Genomic DNA, 18731 nt, shown 5'->3' on the forward strand with positions numbered 1-18731 from the left:
GGTGAAGCCGTGTGTCTGTGTGTGTATGTATGTGTGTCAGATGCAATATTCGAGTCAAGAACCAATCAAAATGACAAGCGGTGGTTTAAGAAAAAATATTTCAACAGATAAATAGTGAAATGCAGTTCCGTTGGCTGATGTTTATGTCGAGCAACAAATACAATTATGCATTTAAGTGGTTACTTTTCCATTTCAGAAATACGATGAGAACAATTAAGAGCTCATGAAAATAGCTTTTGTGGAGATTGCCATAAGGCGTTTCATTCAGTAGAACAGCCACGCTTACGACCCGATCTAAAACCCAAAAGAGATTTAAACAAAGCTAATTCGAATTCTGAGAAACGTTATTGACAAGTATTCATACTTCCGACTTAACTCGAATGTCAATGTTTCGATTTTAAAACCCAGTGTGTAGTCAAACAAGATGAGCATTTATCTTCTGAGTAATCTTTTGGATACCAGAAACTATTTTAGGATTTTGACTTTGGTTTCTGTTTTTTTTTTATTACTGTAATATCAATGGGTGTCATTCAATGATGGAATTGTTCTGTTTTCAGAATATGAAAAAATAATGGTGAATAATAATACTTGATCGAATGGAGCAGATTGATGTGACTCGACTTGACGGAATCCAAGAAAAATTAACAACCTAACCATCAACTAAGATCTCATCAATGTACCTCAGCACCGGCTCAAGTTCCGATCCCCATTATGGGTTCATTCTCTAAACATACTATGCAGCATCTCACCCTTATCTGGAAGAATGCTGGTGAATGGAGCAGAACAACACAGACGCCCAGAGTAAACACCTCATTCAAGACCCCCCAACATACAGTGAGGGAAAAAAGTATTTGATCCCCTGCTGATTTTGTACGTTTGCTCACTGACAAAGAAATTCTTAGTCTATAATTTTAATGGTAAGTTTATTTGAACAGTGAGAGACACAATAACAACAAAAATCCAGAAAAATGCATGTCAAAAATGTTATAAATTGATTTGCATTTTAATGAGGGAAATAAGTATTTAACCCCTCTGCAAAACATGACTTAGTACATGGTGGCAAAACCCTTGTAGGCAATCACAGAGGTCAGACGTTGCTTGTAGTTGGCCACCAGCTTTGCACACATCTCAGGAGGGATTTATCCCACACCTCTTTGCAGATTTTCTCCAAGTCATTAAGGTTTCGAGGCTGACGTTTGGCAACTCGAACCTTCAGCTCCCTCCACAGATTTTCTATGGGATTAAGGTCTGGAGACTGGCTAGGCCACTCCAGGACCTTAATGTCCTTCTTCTTGAGCCACTCCTTTGTTGCCTTGGCCGTGTGTTTTGGGTCATTGTCATGCTGGAATACCCATCCACGACCCATTTTCAATGCCCTGGCTGAGGGAAGGAGGTTCTCACCCAAGATTTGATGGTAATGGCCCCGTCGATCGTCCCTTTAATGCAGTGAAGTTGTCCTGTACCCTGAGCAGAAAACTCCCCCAAAGCATAATGTTTCCACCTCCATGTTTGACGGTGGGGATGGTGTTCTTGGGGTCATAGGCAGCATTCCTCTTCCTCCAAACACGGCGAGTTGAGTTGATGCCAAAGAGCTCCATTTTGGTCTCATCTGACCACAACACTTTCACCCAGTTGTCCTCTGAATCATTCAGATGTTCATTGGGAAACTTCAGACGGGCATGTGTATGTGCTTTCTTGAGCAGGGAGACCTTGCGGGCACTGCAGGATTTCAGTCCTTCACGGCATAGTGTGTTACCAATTGTTTTCTTGGTGACTATGGTCCCAGCTGAATTGAGATCATTGACAAGATCCTCCCGTGTAGTTCTGGACTGATTCCTCACCGTTCTCATGATCATTGCAACTCCACGAGGTGAGATCTTGCATGGAGCTCCAGGCTGAGGGAGATTGACAGTTCTTTTGTGTTTCTTCCATTTGCAAATAATCGCACCAACTGTTGTCACCTTCTCACCAAGCTGCTTGGCAATGGTCTTGTAGCCCATTCCAGCCTTGTGTAGGTCTACAATCTTGTCCCTGGCATCCTTGGAGAGCTCTTTGGTCTTGGCCATGGTGGAGAGTTTGGAATCTGATTGATTGATTGCTTCTGTGGACAGGTGTTTTTTATACAGGTAACAAGCTGAGATTGAGCACTCCGTTTAAAAGTGTGCTCCTTATCTCAGCTCGTTACCTATATAAAAGACACCTGGGAGTCATGAATCTTTCTGATTGAGAGGGGGTCAAATACTTATTTCCCTCATTAAAATGCAAATCAATTTATAAAATTTTTGACATGCGTTTTTCTGGATTTTTTTGGTATTGTTCTGTCTCTCAATGTTAAAATAAACCTACCATTAAAATTATAGACAGATTATTTCCTTATCAGTGGGCAAACGTACAAAATCAGCAGGGGATCAAATACTTTTCTTCCCTCACTGTAATACCGACCACAAGAATCCTGGCCTCCAAACTCGTGGGGAACACAAAAGGACCGCTTGACAAAAAAACATCAAGCAAGAGATCACCAATTACACCAGACATTCACCTCAATTTCTTCAGAAGACCCACCGCCATCAGCACAGAGGAAGCTAGGGAGGGTCTGGCTAAAATTAAGAAAGGCAAGGCTTCTGGCAGAGATGGTATCCCTCCAGAATTCCTCCATCACTTAGGCCCTATAGGACTCCAATGTCTAGTAAACCTTTACACCAAAACCATGAAAACCGAATGCATCCCAAAAGTATGTTGGGAGGCAATGGTCATTGCAATACCCAAATAGAGCAAGGCAACCGACAACCCGGGAAGCTATAGGCCAATATTCCTCCTGTGCCGGACATTTAAACTCTTGGAATGCGTCATCCTCCGGAGAATCAGCCCCCTTGTCGAGTCAGTTATCAATGAAGAACAAGCGGGATTTCAGCCTGGACGCAGCTGCTGTGAGAAAGTTTTGGCCCTTGTGACACGCATGGAGGCCGGATTCCAGAAGAAATCCAAGACCGGCACATCGTTCGTAGACCTGTCATTAGCCTACGGCATAGTCTGGATTAAGGGCTTGATGTTAAAGTTCGCAGGGACCATTCCTTGCCTCCAAACAATACGCCTGATATGGATGATGCTGAGCAATAGACAACTGTATGTCTAAATGTGTGACATCCAGCTCACCCCGGTTCCTCAACGATGAGTTGCCACAAGGTTCAGTACTCGCAGAAATTCTCTTCAATATCTATACGAGAGACATGCCGCCAACCGGGTCACGCAAATTAGTACATGCGGATAATCTTGCCCTGGTAACGCAAGTAGCCAATTTCAACAACATTGAATCTACTCTGAACCAAGACTTAAACACCATGGGGGAATATTTCTGGGAATGGAGGCTCAAGCCAAATCAACACAACAAAGCAACAGTCCCTGAATTTCATCTAAAAGGAGCAGCAAGCACACTCTGAAAGGGACCTGCGGCAACACTGTGTGACAAAACTCCACTCGAACCTGTGGAGCTGAATCTTATGCTAACCTTCCATTAGCATCTGATAAAGGTAGCTGCCAAGACCAAAACAAGGGTCAACCTGGTCCAGAAACTGGCAAGCACAAGATGAGGAGCATCAGCACCAGTGCTACGAACATCAACGATGGCCCTTGTATACTCTGTAGCCGAATACTGTGCAACAGTATGGACCAGAAGTAGTCATCCCTCGACTTGTTGATGTTGTCCCACTTCTCTCCCCCACCCATCTGTTGCAATGCTGTAATCCTCCGGTAAGTCTTGTGAATCGAGGAAAACAGTCGCCTTCCCATTCAGCAGAACCTAAATTACGTCTCGAGAGTCATCACTTGAAGTCACGCAAGCCCTTTTTGGACCTTCAACAATGCAAGTTTAACCCCGATGAAGCTTGGGAGAGCAGAATGGAGTTCAAAAGAACTCACAAACAAACACCTTGTGAAAGACCCAACGCAGAAGATCCCTCTGTTTAACCATCCACGAAGCTCATGGTCCACCCTAAACCACCTGATGCACAAATGGAAAATAAATAAATCCATTGTGCGACTGTGGTCATCCAGAACAGACCATACAACATGTAACAACGCAATGCCCGATCCACTAATGCGAAGGAGACATCACAACAATATACTCTGCTGCTCCTGACGCGGCTGTCTGGCAAGACCACAAGAATGTGAAATTGTAGTTGTTGCTCTGCATCTACATCAGCCATATGAAAGAGGACGATTCAAGACCCAAACCTTGCACCACCTAGCTTTGATAGTTTAAAAAAAAAATACCCGTCTTTTATCAGCTGCATCAAAACTGACCGATACGTAGATCTTCATACATGAGAAATTAAAGAAACATGTCACTGCGATTGTGGCCATGCAACACAAACGATGGACAATATAGTAAACCACTAGTCTGCGCTCTTTCAAAGGAGGAGGAACACCTGAAGCCCTTTTGTCGTGGCCAGCAGCATACCTCAACATTGGCATTTATCTCCTGAACATATTACCATTCGCAATAATTTAGTAGAATGGACTATTTATTCTGATTATAATGGCGATAATGATTGCTTTATTCGTTGATGACGAGAAATGCCATGAAGATGTATTTTTAATTATTATACCAACGATGATTGAGGCGATTTATGTATAACGACGATGACCGTAATGATTAACTAAAGATGATGAGACTCTCTTATTTAAAAAGTTATGTTTTTATAGTGGTAATGGTACTTTATATGGGTTACATTTGCCCACTGAAAGATTGTATTGCCCAGTGTTATTCCTCATGTCTGGTGTTCGCACAAATTCAGCCTTAGACATACCTCCAAATGTCAGTGGAGTTTCCCTTGTTGAGTTTGGTGAGGTCTCCCCACAATGCCCCTATGAACTAGCCACTCATGCTAAACCTACTACCTGCCCTCTTGACCATTTGATCAAATAACGACTATGCCAACGCTGTGCGTTCTGCATTACCCAAGACATTTATCAAAAAGCCGCAATATGTACAAAACTCAGCTGCCCGGGCTTCTAAAAGATCCTCGCATCCCGACCATATTACTCGTGTTTTATCATTCATGCAATGGCTTTGGTACAATTCAAAATCAAATGTAAAATCCTGCTACTAAACTACAAGGCTCTACATGGTTTTTCAGCTGCCTACCTCAGCACCCTGCTCTTTCCCTATATCCCTCCACACAATTTATGCTCCTTTGATTGTGGATTACTTGCCATTCCAATCTGTTATTCACCAAATCTGTAGAACAATAATCCCATCCACAGGAGTAACTCTAAATCCGTCGATTATTTTAAATCAAGCCTACAAACATGTTTTTACTTGATGGCTTTTCTTTCTGATTGATTCCATTCCAGGGAGACCGTGACATTTTAAACCATGTTTTATAGCAGTTCCAATGATAGTCCGTTGCTTATGTTTCCATTTTGATTCATCATTGATTGTATTGTGATTGGGTTGTTACTGGTGTGTCATTGTCTTTTTTTTACCTTTGACGTGCAGTGCTTTGAGGCTACCAATGTGATAGATGCTTTATAAAACTGAATTTATTATGATTACGATGTATTTCTAATGATGACGACTTAGACGTGCAAACACCGCGCTCTGAAGAACTCACTTCGCACAAACCTGGCAGCAGCAGGTGGACTCCGATCTGCCGCTCCTCTCGCCCGTGAGTCTTCCCAAAGTCGACGCCCTTCCACGCCGAACCAGGGGCTTAAAAACCTTCCACCTCGTGTCCCCTGGTGCTGCCTGAATAGCCCCAAAACTCTCTCCGATTTAATCCCTCCCCACCCTCATCCACCCCTCGTCCCCTATCCCCCCTTCCCCTGGCCCCTCCTGTCCCTCCGTGGATTATTAGCGAATAAAGTGCCGGCTCATGTTAATTGCGCTGCGTGAGCGGAGAACTCGGGGGCAGGAACACGGGATGTTCTATCGTTTGTGGATCGGATCTCTGGGGACCTTGCAGGATACCAACGAGCGAAGTGGGATTTTGTTGGATGAGGATTTTTTTTAAGCGGTGTTTGTTCCGTCAGAATTACTTGATTTTAATGATGATGATGTTCATAACGGTTGGTGATTGATGATGATTTTTCAGATTGGTAATATTTGAGATTCATGACAATGATGAGCCATTGACTGAATAATAATAATTTGAACTTGTAACGGCCGCCCAGAGAGAGGAGGAACCAGATGAGTGGGAAGGCAGCAGCCAGGTAGTGTTCCAGCGCCAAAAAGTTGCATGCCTTTTTTACAAAAGGATATTGCTAAGTCATCGCAGTAGGGAAGCGATGTTTGTACGTGCAATCCCAATTGAGTACTTTGGAGACAATTTGTTAGGAATGTTTGGCCAATACCAGTTATATTGTATGTTTTGATTACATTTGCAAAAACAGGGGGAGAACATTCAGGCACACAAATCTCGAATCGACCCCGAGACCCTTCTTGCTGCGATTCACAAGTTTTTCCATCGGGCCACCCTGCCACTCAACATACATGCGTACATACACATGTACCAGTATTGCAATTCCTATATATATCGTGTGCATTACTATATATTTGTACCCACGTATGTACAGTGTTTATTTTTAAGTTATTGTGCCCATCTCGTGTATGTGACAATGCAACTTCTACGTTTCTGTAAACATCCATAGGGGGAACCAACAATTATGTACTCTGCAGATGAGCGCAATCAGTTACATAGTTCATCCAGACGAGGGCGCAGCGGGACAATGGGATATGGCGAAACACGGACTCGGTGAAATGCAATGAGACGCACCGAGGCAGATATGCAGTGAGACGCAGTGGGATGCAGCAAGACCCACGGAGGCACTGCGATGTATTTGAAGGATAAAAAAAATGCATTGAATAGGTTCATAATGGCCGTATCAGAGTCAGTGAGTTAATTAAAAAAATCGCTGTTGCTTATGAGTGCATTGAAAAAGGTTATCCGACGAAATTGACGTAATTGTGGTTATAATCGCCTGACAGCATGCGCCTTATGAGCCTCATAGATTGTAGAGTTTTAATCGAGAGACATATGTAGGCGTATGCTGAGTGAAAATTTAAATGTAAGCGGGCTTTATACTGGTAGGAAACGTAGTGGACTGGAAGCCCAACCGCGATTAATTCACAGGAGGCAGGGGATTAATTGTGTATGTCTGTGGATGTCTGTCCACGTGGGAGGGGTGGGGCTGGGTGGAGTCAGGCATATTTGCGGAATACACCACGCCGCCGTTGAATCTGGCCACTGACCGAGCAACCAACGTACCTACCAGCCCCCTCCGCAGGAATGTGTTTCGCACTGGAGGTAGAGCAAAATCGCACAGTCACCCAACCACTTTGAACACGTTTTTTTATGTTTGTACAAAAGACGGAATGAAGCATATATCACATGAAAACTAGAGGCCGACCGAAACTGAATTTCTGGTTTCGGCCGAAACCAATATTTAACTTTCGGTCTGGTTTTAGCCGAATCGAAACCAGACCGAAAGTTAAATATTGACTTTCGGCCAAAACCGAAGCCGAAACCGAAAGTTTAACTACACTTTTGACCGAGACCGAAACAGAAAGGTATATAACTGAAGTTACCGAACACAAGATTTATGATGTCATGATGCAATGCTACTTTAATTTAAAACAAATCTAGAACTAATATCAAATCTTTAGGTGTTACTTACTTAGTAATTATAGCAAAACAAACGAATGCTGTAGTTAAGAAATACCAGTTTTTTCCGCATTCTCGCCCAGCAGGTTGCTTCGCCTTGCTTTGATCAGAATCGACTTTCATGAAGATATCGCACACCGCATGTTTCGACATTCTTCACGGTGATTTCCTGCTCCGTTTATTAACTTTAATTTTCTACTTCACTCAGATTCGTAATTTCGTTATCACTAATTCGCTACGGAACTAATAACTAACTGAATATCAATATTGTCAGACTTCGAATCTCGGTATCAACACGCGTGTAAACTTAAGCGAACGCAACACATAAGCCAAGGCGGGCAGGCGGCTGGGAACAGACAACAGACACACTTTGTTGTCGTCCCGCCAAAGAGACTCCACCCACGGATGCAAATGCAGGCTTCCGTCTGTTGACATTAGCAGACCATCGTTGCGGCTGTAACCTCGCTCCCAAGCTGCTGCTGCTGCTGACGTGTGTGCAAACACACACACGTCAGCAGCAGCAGGATTGCCTAGCGCCGACTGACCGGCCGATAGGCAGAGAGATAGATGTAGGTAGCACTAGCGTTATATTTAAAAAAAAACAGATCTTTGGTTGACGACCGAAAGTCAATATCAGTTTCGGCCGAAACCGGAACCAGACCGAAAGTTAAAAATTGGCTTTCGGCCGAAGCCGAAAGTATGGCGAAAGTGGCCATTTGCCAACTTTCGGCACCGAAACCGAAACCGAATGTCGGTCGACCTCTAATGACAACTATAGGTTTGGGGGCTAACTGACTGCGTTTAGCACGATTGGCTACCTACATACATACTGCTTTTCTCTTACTATCCTCTCCCCTGAAATGGTCATCCCAGGAAGGAAGGAGGGACAGACTGTCAGGTCCAAATCACGTGCAGGCTGCTAGTACAGGAACACTTTTCCCAATGCAGCTTTATCGAACGCGTGTTTCGGCTATACACAGTTTACCCATTGAGGTCTGTTTACCGGAACACGGGAGTGATGTTTCAGCTATGCGCGGTTTGACGCTACTAAGATTACAATTGCCGCATCGAAAAGTGTTGTGAGAGTGCTGCAACCGATGGAAGATGTGAATCAGTTGACCATGAGAACGATGGATTAAGAATGTGTGTATTTGTGTGCATTTGTTTTTTCGTGTGATGTCATACACTCAACATGCACAATGGCACAACGCAAATGTTAAAATGTTTCTGCATGCATCTCGCCGTCCACTCGCTGAGTAAATTAGCCAGATGGACACCTAGGTGGCGAATGATCAACATGCTCACGGACAATTGCACAACGCAAATGTTCACAAGCATTGCCGAATAAATAAAGCTGTCCAGTCGTTGAGGAAGTTAGTCATATGAAGAATATGAAGCTAGTCATGTAGACACCTAGATGGCGAATCACTCACGTTTAAGTGACAGTATTAGGGGCGAACGTCAGGCTGGGAAGTCAAGGTGAGCATTGGGCATGAGTGCCACTGTTGGAAGAGCGCTGTAATGGAGACAGGTTTTGTGTTGAGGAAAAATAAAAAAATGAAGTGTACACACACTAGCAATGGAGAGCGACTTCAGCATTCTTTAGTACAATAACAAGAGTGGAAATCACGCGGTATCAGTTAAATAGGGAGGGGGTGATCATTTCGATCCTAGGAATGCAAACCTATTTTTCCCAAAGGTCTGTTGTTTGCCAAACACAGATTAACCCAACACGTCACAGTTCGGGAACGTAACCCCCGCGTTCGGCGGGGTCTGCCTGCATTCATATAAGGAAAAACGTTTTAATGGGCAGCATTGCGGTTGCTGGCTCACGCCACTGCTTGCAGAAGGGCGTGCATCAAAGGGAGCTTGAGTGCCTCTCTAATGACTGTTGAAAGAGGCGATAGCTACCCACTTTTTACCCCACAACATGTCGTACCTATTCATACGTATAACTATACATGTCAACTTGTAATGTGGTGCCGCACAGTTCGGTCACGAAGAGCGCGCGGAGCAACAACAGACGAGCGGGAAGGCAGGAGCCAAGGTGGTGAGCCGGCGAAAATTGCCCCAGCTCTGCCGTCCTTCCTATATTAAGATGCATTCATCCAATTGATGAGAAGACAGGTGTCGTTGGTAGACAGAGGCGTGGGGATTTAACAAAAGCACCCAAGGTTTAATTTGCCATGCCGGGACATTGAAATGAACCAGTCACCTCGGCATTACAAGTCCATCAATATACTAACCAATGCATCACGACGCCATGATCCTGTATATATCGACTGCTGCTACGTTCCAAAAATGTTACGTGCCCCTCCGGGAAGTGAACGCCCTGCAGCTGACAATGTCACGAAATGCGTTGCGGAATGGGCGGTTGAACGAAGCATATAGAATGGGGTTGACTGCCGAGCTGAAGTAGCCAATCCACGTGACCGTCCCCCACATCACAGCGTCTATTTGGTAGTGTATGATGACGTCCACCACGCTGATGATGTAGAAGGGCAGCCAGGACAGCAGGAAGAAGCCGATGATCATGCCCAGGGTCTTGGTCGCGTTGTGCTCGCGCTTCATGGCCAGCCACGTGCGTTTACTGTTGGCGTCCCCCACAATGGAGGCGGAGGAAGAGGAGTCAGCGCCGTGCTTACCGGCAGCGTGAATCTGACTGGCCTGCACGCGAGCCACACTGAAGATCTTGGCGTACGCCAGGGACAGGGTGATGAGGGACAAGAAATAGGGGCAAATGCCTATTATGAACATCAGGCCGAAGTTGACGATGAACACGCATTCGTCCGGGCAAGACGTTCTCTCCATGACGCCGCGTGACAAAACGTCACTCAAGCTGATGAGGATGGGCGCCGAGAAGAGCGCCGAGCACAGCCAGCACATCAGGAGCATGAGCACCACCGTGCGGTTGGTCACCCGCTGTTGGTAGCGCAGAGGGTCGCAGATGGCCACGTAGCGGTCGAAGGCGATGCAGCCCAGGTGGAGGATGGAGGCATTGGTGAACCAATAGTCCATGAAGTAGTGGATCCTGCAGAAGGTCTGTCCGAAGAACCAGCACCTATAGACCTCCTGTGTCATGCTGCAGGGAATGATCACGGCGCCCACCATCAGGTCGGCCACTGCCAGCGATGTCGTCACCGCGTTGGTGCGCGTCTGCAGCTGCCTGAAGCGGAGCACTGCGCAAGCGACGAGGAGGTTTCCAATGATGGTGACCACGATGAGGAGGATGATAATGGACAGAACGAAGGCCTGGTTCGTCGGCTCGAGGCCTGGGCCTGTGCAGTTTAACTGGAGAAAGGGCGCGGCGCATTTGCCCAAAGTAGAGTTCGTTTCTGGCATATTCTCATCCAGAAATACCAGTGATCCTATGAATCATATTTAGAAGAGATAATCTTAAAGAGATCGCAGGATAATTCAGATAACCCGCTGTGAGTAAAACTGAATGTCATATAAATCCAAAATTTTATCAAATGTGTTATTGTGTCAAGCGAGCTTACAGGTGTGAGGCATTGGTGGAAATTTCAAAACCCTGTGGTAGGGAGAGAAAAGATATACATTATACAAACATTTTAGATGCATTTGTTGTTTCATGCTCATCCAAGCATGATGCCACCTGCAGCAGTTCCTTGTCACCTATTTTAATGTTACCAATCCCAGCCTTCCACCACTCATCCATCTTCATTCCGATCTCCCGATCATCTTACCTGAGGAACGCTCCTGTCTGCCCTGATCTCTCGTCCCCTCAAGGCAAAACTCGGGTACTCGTGACCTGTCGTCCAAAAACCATCAACGTTCCTGCAGAGGTGGCAGGCGGTAGCCAGTAACCCCCTCAACTTCTCACTGCTTCCCCCCACCGCTTCTCGAAAGCTATTTCTTCCCACCACAAAAAGCTCAATCCATCATACACAAAGCAGCCCTCATCCAAACAGCATTAACGGCTACTTCCTTGACCTCATCACTGAAACATGATGCATGCCCCGATACACTGCCACCACACTGACATATTTCTCCGCACCTGGTTTCATTGCCCCGCGTGCTGTGCGTCCAATGTCGCTCAGACCCACTTCATTTGAGAGTTGTGAACGACATTTTGATCACTGCTGACTGGCTCACCCAGTATTCTTTTAATATTTTATTGATCGCTTGGAAAGTGCAATGGGTGTCTCAGAAACTGTTTCCTGCTGGTTCACATCGTATCTGACTTATCGGGAATAGCTCGTATCCATTGGAGATTTGAAATCTGCATTTGGGGTTCCTCTCGACCTAAAGTTTCATTGCTATGCAAATGACGCCCACATTTTCGTACACAATGAGTCCGATCTCCCTTCATGTGCCCCCCATGCTCACTGTGGCGCTCGCTTCCACCAACAGTTGGATTCAACATATGCTCCTCCAATTGAAGTGTTGAAACGGGGGAAATGCCAATTGGATTCCCCCACCAACTTAAAAATCTGCACCCTTCAACATTACGATTGATGGCCAGGTATTCACGGGATGTCAATAATCTAGGGGTCATCTATGATCCCGCTATGGCATTGGAGGCTAATGTTAAAATATCACTAAGATTTAGTTTTTACATCTTTGGAAAGTTCAACCCTTCTCTTTGCTTCAGATGCAGAAAAACTGCTCATTGCCTTCATTTAATCTCTCCTTGACTTGCGATGTATTGCTCCCTGGTGTGGCTACGAAGATACTTGACAATACGCAGCATGTGCCGGACGTGGCGGCCAGGGTGTGCACCAGAACACATTCGGAGCATATGACCCTTGTGTTGGCTTCCTTGCACGGGCTTCCAGTTTCACATCGGAGTCAGTTTAAAATTGTATTGCGAACCTACAAAGCTCTGAACCACATTTTCCCGGGCTACCTTAGATACATTTTTGCTTCAACCATATGCCGCATCAAGGCCTCTAAGATATGGATATGAATATATTCCCTGCACTCCCAGGTTATAGAAAGGCTTCGGTTGATGGACCACCTGTTTTTCCTGTATAGCCCCCAGACGATGAAACTCTCTTCCTCGAGATCTCACGATCTCTCGAGTCTGTGAACATTTTAAAACACGTCTTAAAATGTATGTATACACTTTTGTTTATTCAGTTTTCAGTTAATTCGGGAAACGGCTTTTAGCATTATTTTTTTTTATTTTGTCGTTTTAAAGAGTTATTTTTATGCTGAGTATCCTTTTCTGTCTTGTATAACGCGTTTAGATCCTCGCTGAAGGACGCTATATTGATATAATTATTATATCGAGTTCCAGTCTGCGAGTCAAGTCTTTGTTTCCAAACTATCTCATTTCTTATTCTGTACGGCCCTACAGATAGTAACATAAACCTTTTACGATGGAGCATTCCGACTTTCTATACCTCCTCCTCTACAGCAATTGGGGATTTATCATCGCTCTTCATTTCAATTGCCCCCAGCTCCTCACCAGTATAATTTAATCACCGCCTTGGCGACATCCTCTCCTCCTACAACCTACCAGCGGTCATCAGTGGACCAACTCGCGTGTGAAATACGGGTATTGGCAGCATTTTGGACCTAATAGTTGAGCCCAAATATTAATGCCAACTCAAATCACTCAGAATATTCCCAGTCTCGTATTCGGATCGTCACCTCATTTGTGGCTGCTCTAAGTTGCACCTCACTGAAGATCTACCCAATTTCACCTCCTCTTTTGCCTCATCATCATCATCATCTGACGTCACAATCAATGGGACCTCAAACTTGGAAATGCCGTGGACACGTTAGCGCCCGTCAAATGCTTAATCACCTGGTTCCCCTCTCACGACACACGGTGGCCTTTGGCAGCAGCTGTGGCTTCAAAGCACAGTGGACTTGACACCTTACATCGTCTTGCCTGTAAAGCCACCATCGGCAAACTCACCGTGGCCTCACGCACTTCATATATTGTCGAACGCACAAACTCTACTGCTAATCACCCACGTCAATTCTTATTTTAATAGTAATGGACATACATACACACGTACATATATACATACCTGTGCGTGAACAGAGGCAAGCAGCGATAGGTCGTCATGCATCCAGAAGGCTACAGCTACCGAGCAGGCGTCTGCTCCCTGTGTGTGAGCAGGCTTTATATGTGCGCACAATTTACATTGAGGGCTCCGAGAGACTGGGAGGTCCCTGCGGACTCAGCTAATTCCTGATCTCTAGGGATGTTTGCTATTAATGAGTGTTTATTTTAGAGATGGGTTTGAACAGACGAGGGATTCTGTAGGATACTTGACAACGACTAATTAGCTTCTACATTTTTTTTCACGAGAGATGTCAAATTGTAAGTCAGTCGTGGGCACACGCGCACCTTTGGTCTGCTGACAAGGTCACTGTTGTTGACGATGTGCGTTGGTGAGCGCTTTCCCATCACCACCATCATCATCAATGACTACCACTCACCCCCATCATCATCGTCATCTTTACATTTTGAATACAACCAGTATAAAAGCATCATAACAACCACCACTATCACCCTTACAACTCAAGTTTGCATGGTAAGACGATACTACGATATATACCGTTCCATATAAGGTCCACACACATTTAATTGGACGTTTTGCGATTATCCTTACATCGTGAATATGGTCAATAAAATGTTTTGTATTTAACATCCTGACAACATGAAATTACCATATATATGTATTGGTATTCAAAACGAGGCCGGTACATAGCACAAATCATAACGACAGGAGGGGGCACAGAAAGTCAGTGAACAAAAGCTCTAACGCATTGCTCCTGGGTTCAGGGAAGGGGGACAAGTTGGGCTCACTGATTAGCAGAGGCACACCACTTGGTGGACGACGATAAAGTTTGTTCCAGATCCCCCACTATGAAGCTTTGGAACAGCCTACTGAGCCGAGACATCCCCCAACATGAATGGACCCAAATCTGGTGGGCACCCCAGTCTGGCCCAAGATCACTGCCTCTGAAACTCATCCAATTTAAATTCATCCATGGTGCCTATTTAACCAATCAGAGGAGAGATTATTTTAAGGACATTTTACTGGACTGCCGTAGACGCCCTTCAGGCGCGATTTAGACATACCTCCACGAATTCTAGTGATGTGTGGGGGCTGACGCCCCCCTCCTCCTCTTTCCCCTCCTCCTCGGCCCCTTCGCGCCGGGCTGCCGCTGATCGTGTGATCGGCCTCCCCACACCAGCGTCCTCTCTGAGGGACATGGCTAGTGGCTGGCTCACCACCGCCTGGAGTTATTCCACACACTCCCTACGTACACCACCACTAATGCGGGGGTGGCTGCGTGAACGCGCGTGCCCGAGGAGGTGCACCTTCGCTCACCACGGCTCGCGGTAAAAATAGCCTAAATAGCCGTATGAATATGCACGCGCCCCCCCCCCCCCTCCCCCGATAATGTACGCTGCTTGGCCTGTCTCAGCTGCTCGTCATCCAGGCCCGGAAATGCACAGCCGACGTCCTCTTGGATCTGACCGGGCGGGGCTGAGTGGCCCGTCGGGCCCCGGGTTGTGGGCTCCGTGCCCGCCGGACGGTCCATTGGTTGCCTGGCTCCTTCTGCAGGGACCTCTGTGACACACACGGCACTTTCTAACAGCGGAGGGGGGTTAGTCTCAGGACGCTCCAGGGGGGCCGTTGCCTGTCGGCAGCGTCCCCCCATGAAGCATGGGCAGGCCTCCTCCGCCCTCGTCTCGGCGCACACTGTGGGTCGCCTTGACAAGGCGTCCGCGTTTGCGTGCATCCGCCCAGCCCTGTACTCGATTTGCAGGTTATACTCCTGTAGCTGCGTCAGCCACCGGGCCATCTGCCCCCGCGGTTCCTTGAATGTGAGGAGGAACTGCAGAGCATAATGGTAAGTGCGCACGCACCATTTCCTGCCATATGAATATGGCCGGAACTGCTTAAACGCGAATATCATGAAATACAGTTCCTGACGGGCCACGCAATAATTCAGTTCGGCTCCACCCAGGGTCCGGCTGGCGTATGCGATGACCCGCTCTGTCCCATCCTGCACCTGTGAAAACACTGTGCCCAGCCCACTGCTGCAGGCGTCGGTGTCCAAAATAAAATCGGTGGAAAACTTAGGGAAAGCCAGGGTGGGGGTATGGTTGAGGTGGTCCTTGAGGGTGGTGAAGGCCGTCTGGCAGGCATCCGTCCGCTGATAGGGATTCTTAGGGGAAGTGAGTTGGGTGAGGGTGCGTGCAATTTCGCTGAATACCTTCACAAATTTACGATAATAAGTGGCTAGCCCCAAAAATGACCTGATCCCCATCAGGTTCCTTGGCCGTGGCCATTCCACTATGGCACGTACCTTTTCTGGGTCAGTGTGCACCCCTGCCTCGCTGACGCTGTGTCCGAGGTACCAAACCTTGCGCTGCGCAATATGACACGCAGCTTGAGCTTGAGATGGGCTGCTCGCAGTCGTTCGAACACCTCCAGTAACCTGGACCAGTGCTCAGACAGGGACCTACTGAACACTATCACGTAATCCAGGTAAATACAGCACTGCTCCCATTGCAAGCCCCGCATCACCAACTCCATCAACCGCTGGAATGTCGCAGGTGCATTATTGAGTCCGAATGGAAGCACTCGGAACTCGAACAATCCTTTCGGAGTGGTAAATGCGGTCTTTGGCCGATCCTTCCTCCGCCATCTCCACCTGCCAGTACCCGGACGCTAGATCGAGGGTGGAAAAATACCGCGCCACTGCGAGGCTGTCTAAGGTGTCATCGATGTGGGGGATGGGGAAGGTGTCGCTGAGGGTAACTGCGTTCACCTCTCGACAATCAATGCAAAACCGGGTCGACCCATCTTTTTTCGTCACCAGTACAACCGGGGCAGACCAGGGGCTCGCTGAGGGCTGGATTATGTTATCTCAGAGCATATACACGACTACCTCTTTAATCCGTTCAGGTGCACCCACTCGGTATGCGGGGAGTTTAATGGGTCAGGCGGCACCGGTGTCAATTTGGTGCTTGACGAGGTTTGTCCGGCCCACATCCGAATCGTGCTCACTGAACACATCGGCGTACTTCCGAAATAACCCGCGCAGCTGATCAGCCTCCCCCTTGGGTAAATCTGCCCAGGTTACGTGTAGCGCATCAAGCAGGGGGACGACCTCTGCCCTGGGAGTCGGACCAACTCGCCAGGCCATGTCCTGGTTGTCCTTGGAGAGGCAGGGATGGTGCGCCATCACAGCATTGCCGGGGTACTGTGGGGGATAAATACTCGCATAAACATTCGGCCCCCGTCCGTGTTTACTAGCGTGGCTGACCCCATAACTCCATGCCGTGCCGCAAACTCCGGGTGAGGAGTCAGCATTACCTCACCCAATGGTTGGTGTGCGGGGTCGGTGGAGGGTGTTGCCACCGGCACCAGTATCTCCGCGAGTGGCCCGATGGTAACGGCCGACACCAGGGTAGCGGCCAAGGGTGTGAAGCGGGAGCGATCTGGCTCTTGTCTCAGGAACGGAATCTGCTCCCCGCTGACTTCCACGGTTGCGCATCGCTGGCGGGGCTGTACATTGAGCCCCAACTTTTCCAGGAGGTCGGTACCTGCAATAGACTCATGGCACAACACGCTCGACACGTGGAATTCTTAGTCACACACCTGGCGTCCGAGACGGACCTCCACGGTGACCCTCCCCAGCAGTCCCATCCCGGCTCCACTCACCGTGTGCAACGCGCGGTCCGGGGCCTGTAGGCGGCCGACGTCAACGCTGACCACGTTGCAGTGTGCCGCACTCATGAGCGAGGCTACCGCCCCCGTGTCCAACAGAATCCGGGTACGCTGCCCGTTTACCTGTCCTTCCACCAGCGATATGGCCTCCGTGATTCCCGCCACCAGCTCCCGCAGCCAGTCGCCCACAGTCGCCACGTCCTTTGGGTGTTGTTGTCGGCATCTGCGTGGAAGTCACTCGCTCACCATTATTATTATCGTCTATTTGTGTCGGGACCGTGCTGATTGCACCCCTAGTTGGTCCACTCTCTAGGAGGCGTTGTCATTGAACCCTGGCACGTGTCTAGCGCGGGCGATCTCACGAGATGCCCCCGACAGTCGAGTTTCATCAGGCTATATATCCTATGCCAGTCTATAGCCCCGCCACCCATCCTGGGACTGTCTCGCAGGGTGCCGGAGGCTCCCTCGCTTCCCCCTTTACCATCCTGATGAGCTGCTCCTGCGCGTGCTCACTGGCGAGTCTCTCGCATGCACGTGCGTGCTCAACAAGGGTGTTAAATGGGAGATGCGCGCAGCTTACATCAGGCTGCTACCACGAGGTGCCAGCCAGATATCGCTGGACCTTCTCGGCGGTGAGGTCCTCAATTATTTCCACAGCATACCCCGGGCGTGCGCTCCGCGTTAGCGAGCGCGTCAGCGTGCATCTAATTCCGCCTTCGCCTCCTCCTCATTGTGCGCTGAAGCGTTGGTCGAGTCGGCGTATTCATTCCCCCCACTGCGCTGGCGTGCTTGTGGGTATTGCTTCTACAAAGTTGGCTGCCCGGCCATCCAAATGCATATTCAGCTGTTGTAACGCTTGCGCGTCCGTCCAGCTGTTAATATATTTCACGTATGTGAGGTTGTGGGCAAACGACTTCCATGACGGAATCCCTTGCTCGGTGAATAACCATCTTACCTTAGCTTGGGGTGGGGTGCCTCTCTCCCTTGGACGTGTGGGGGGTCGTACCACTTCTGACACCATTATGTGGGGGCGAGCGCCCCCCTCCTCCTCTTTCCCCTCTTCCTTGGCCCCTTCGCGCCGGGCTGCCGCCGATCGAGTGATCGGCCTCCCCGCACCAGCGTCCTCTCTGAGGGACATGGCTAGTGGCTGAGTCACCACTGCCTGGAGTTATCCCACACACTCCCCACGTACACCACCATTAATGCGGAAGTGGCTGCGTGCACGCGCGTGCCCGAGGAGCCGCACCTTCGCTCACCACGGCTCGCGCTAAAAATAGCTGTATAAATATGCACACGCCCCTCCCCCCTCCTGTGGGATCGGCTTCATTCCGCTGTGCAAACACGCACGCAGGCACAGGCACGCGGGCAAAACGACGGCCGTATTGATGATAATATACGC

General features: G+C 48.1%; 1 protein-coding gene across 1 annotated transcript; it reads right to left on the reverse strand.

Moving 5' to 3' along the window:
• Window positions 1-9387: 9387 nt before the first annotated feature.
• On the reverse strand, window positions 9388-12750 carry LOC116944658 (trace amine-associated receptor 365-like). Its single transcript, XM_032958395.2, has one exon. The coding sequence runs from the start codon at window positions 11001-11003 to the stop codon at window positions 9966-9968; it is 1038 nt and encodes a 345-aa protein (XP_032814286.1). The 5' UTR covers window positions 11004-12750; the 3' UTR covers window positions 9388-9965.
• Between the last annotated feature and the right edge of the window lie 5981 nt (window positions 12751-18731).

This window comes from Petromyzon marinus, chromosome 21, assembly GCF_048934315.1.
Source record: "Petromyzon marinus isolate PM22_M1 ecotype Great Lakes invasive population chromosome 21, UKy_Petmar_22M1.pri1.0, whole genome shotgun sequence".
In the NCBI taxonomy this organism is placed as follows: Eukaryota; Metazoa; Chordata; class Hyperoartia; order Petromyzontiformes; family Petromyzontidae; genus Petromyzon; species Petromyzon marinus.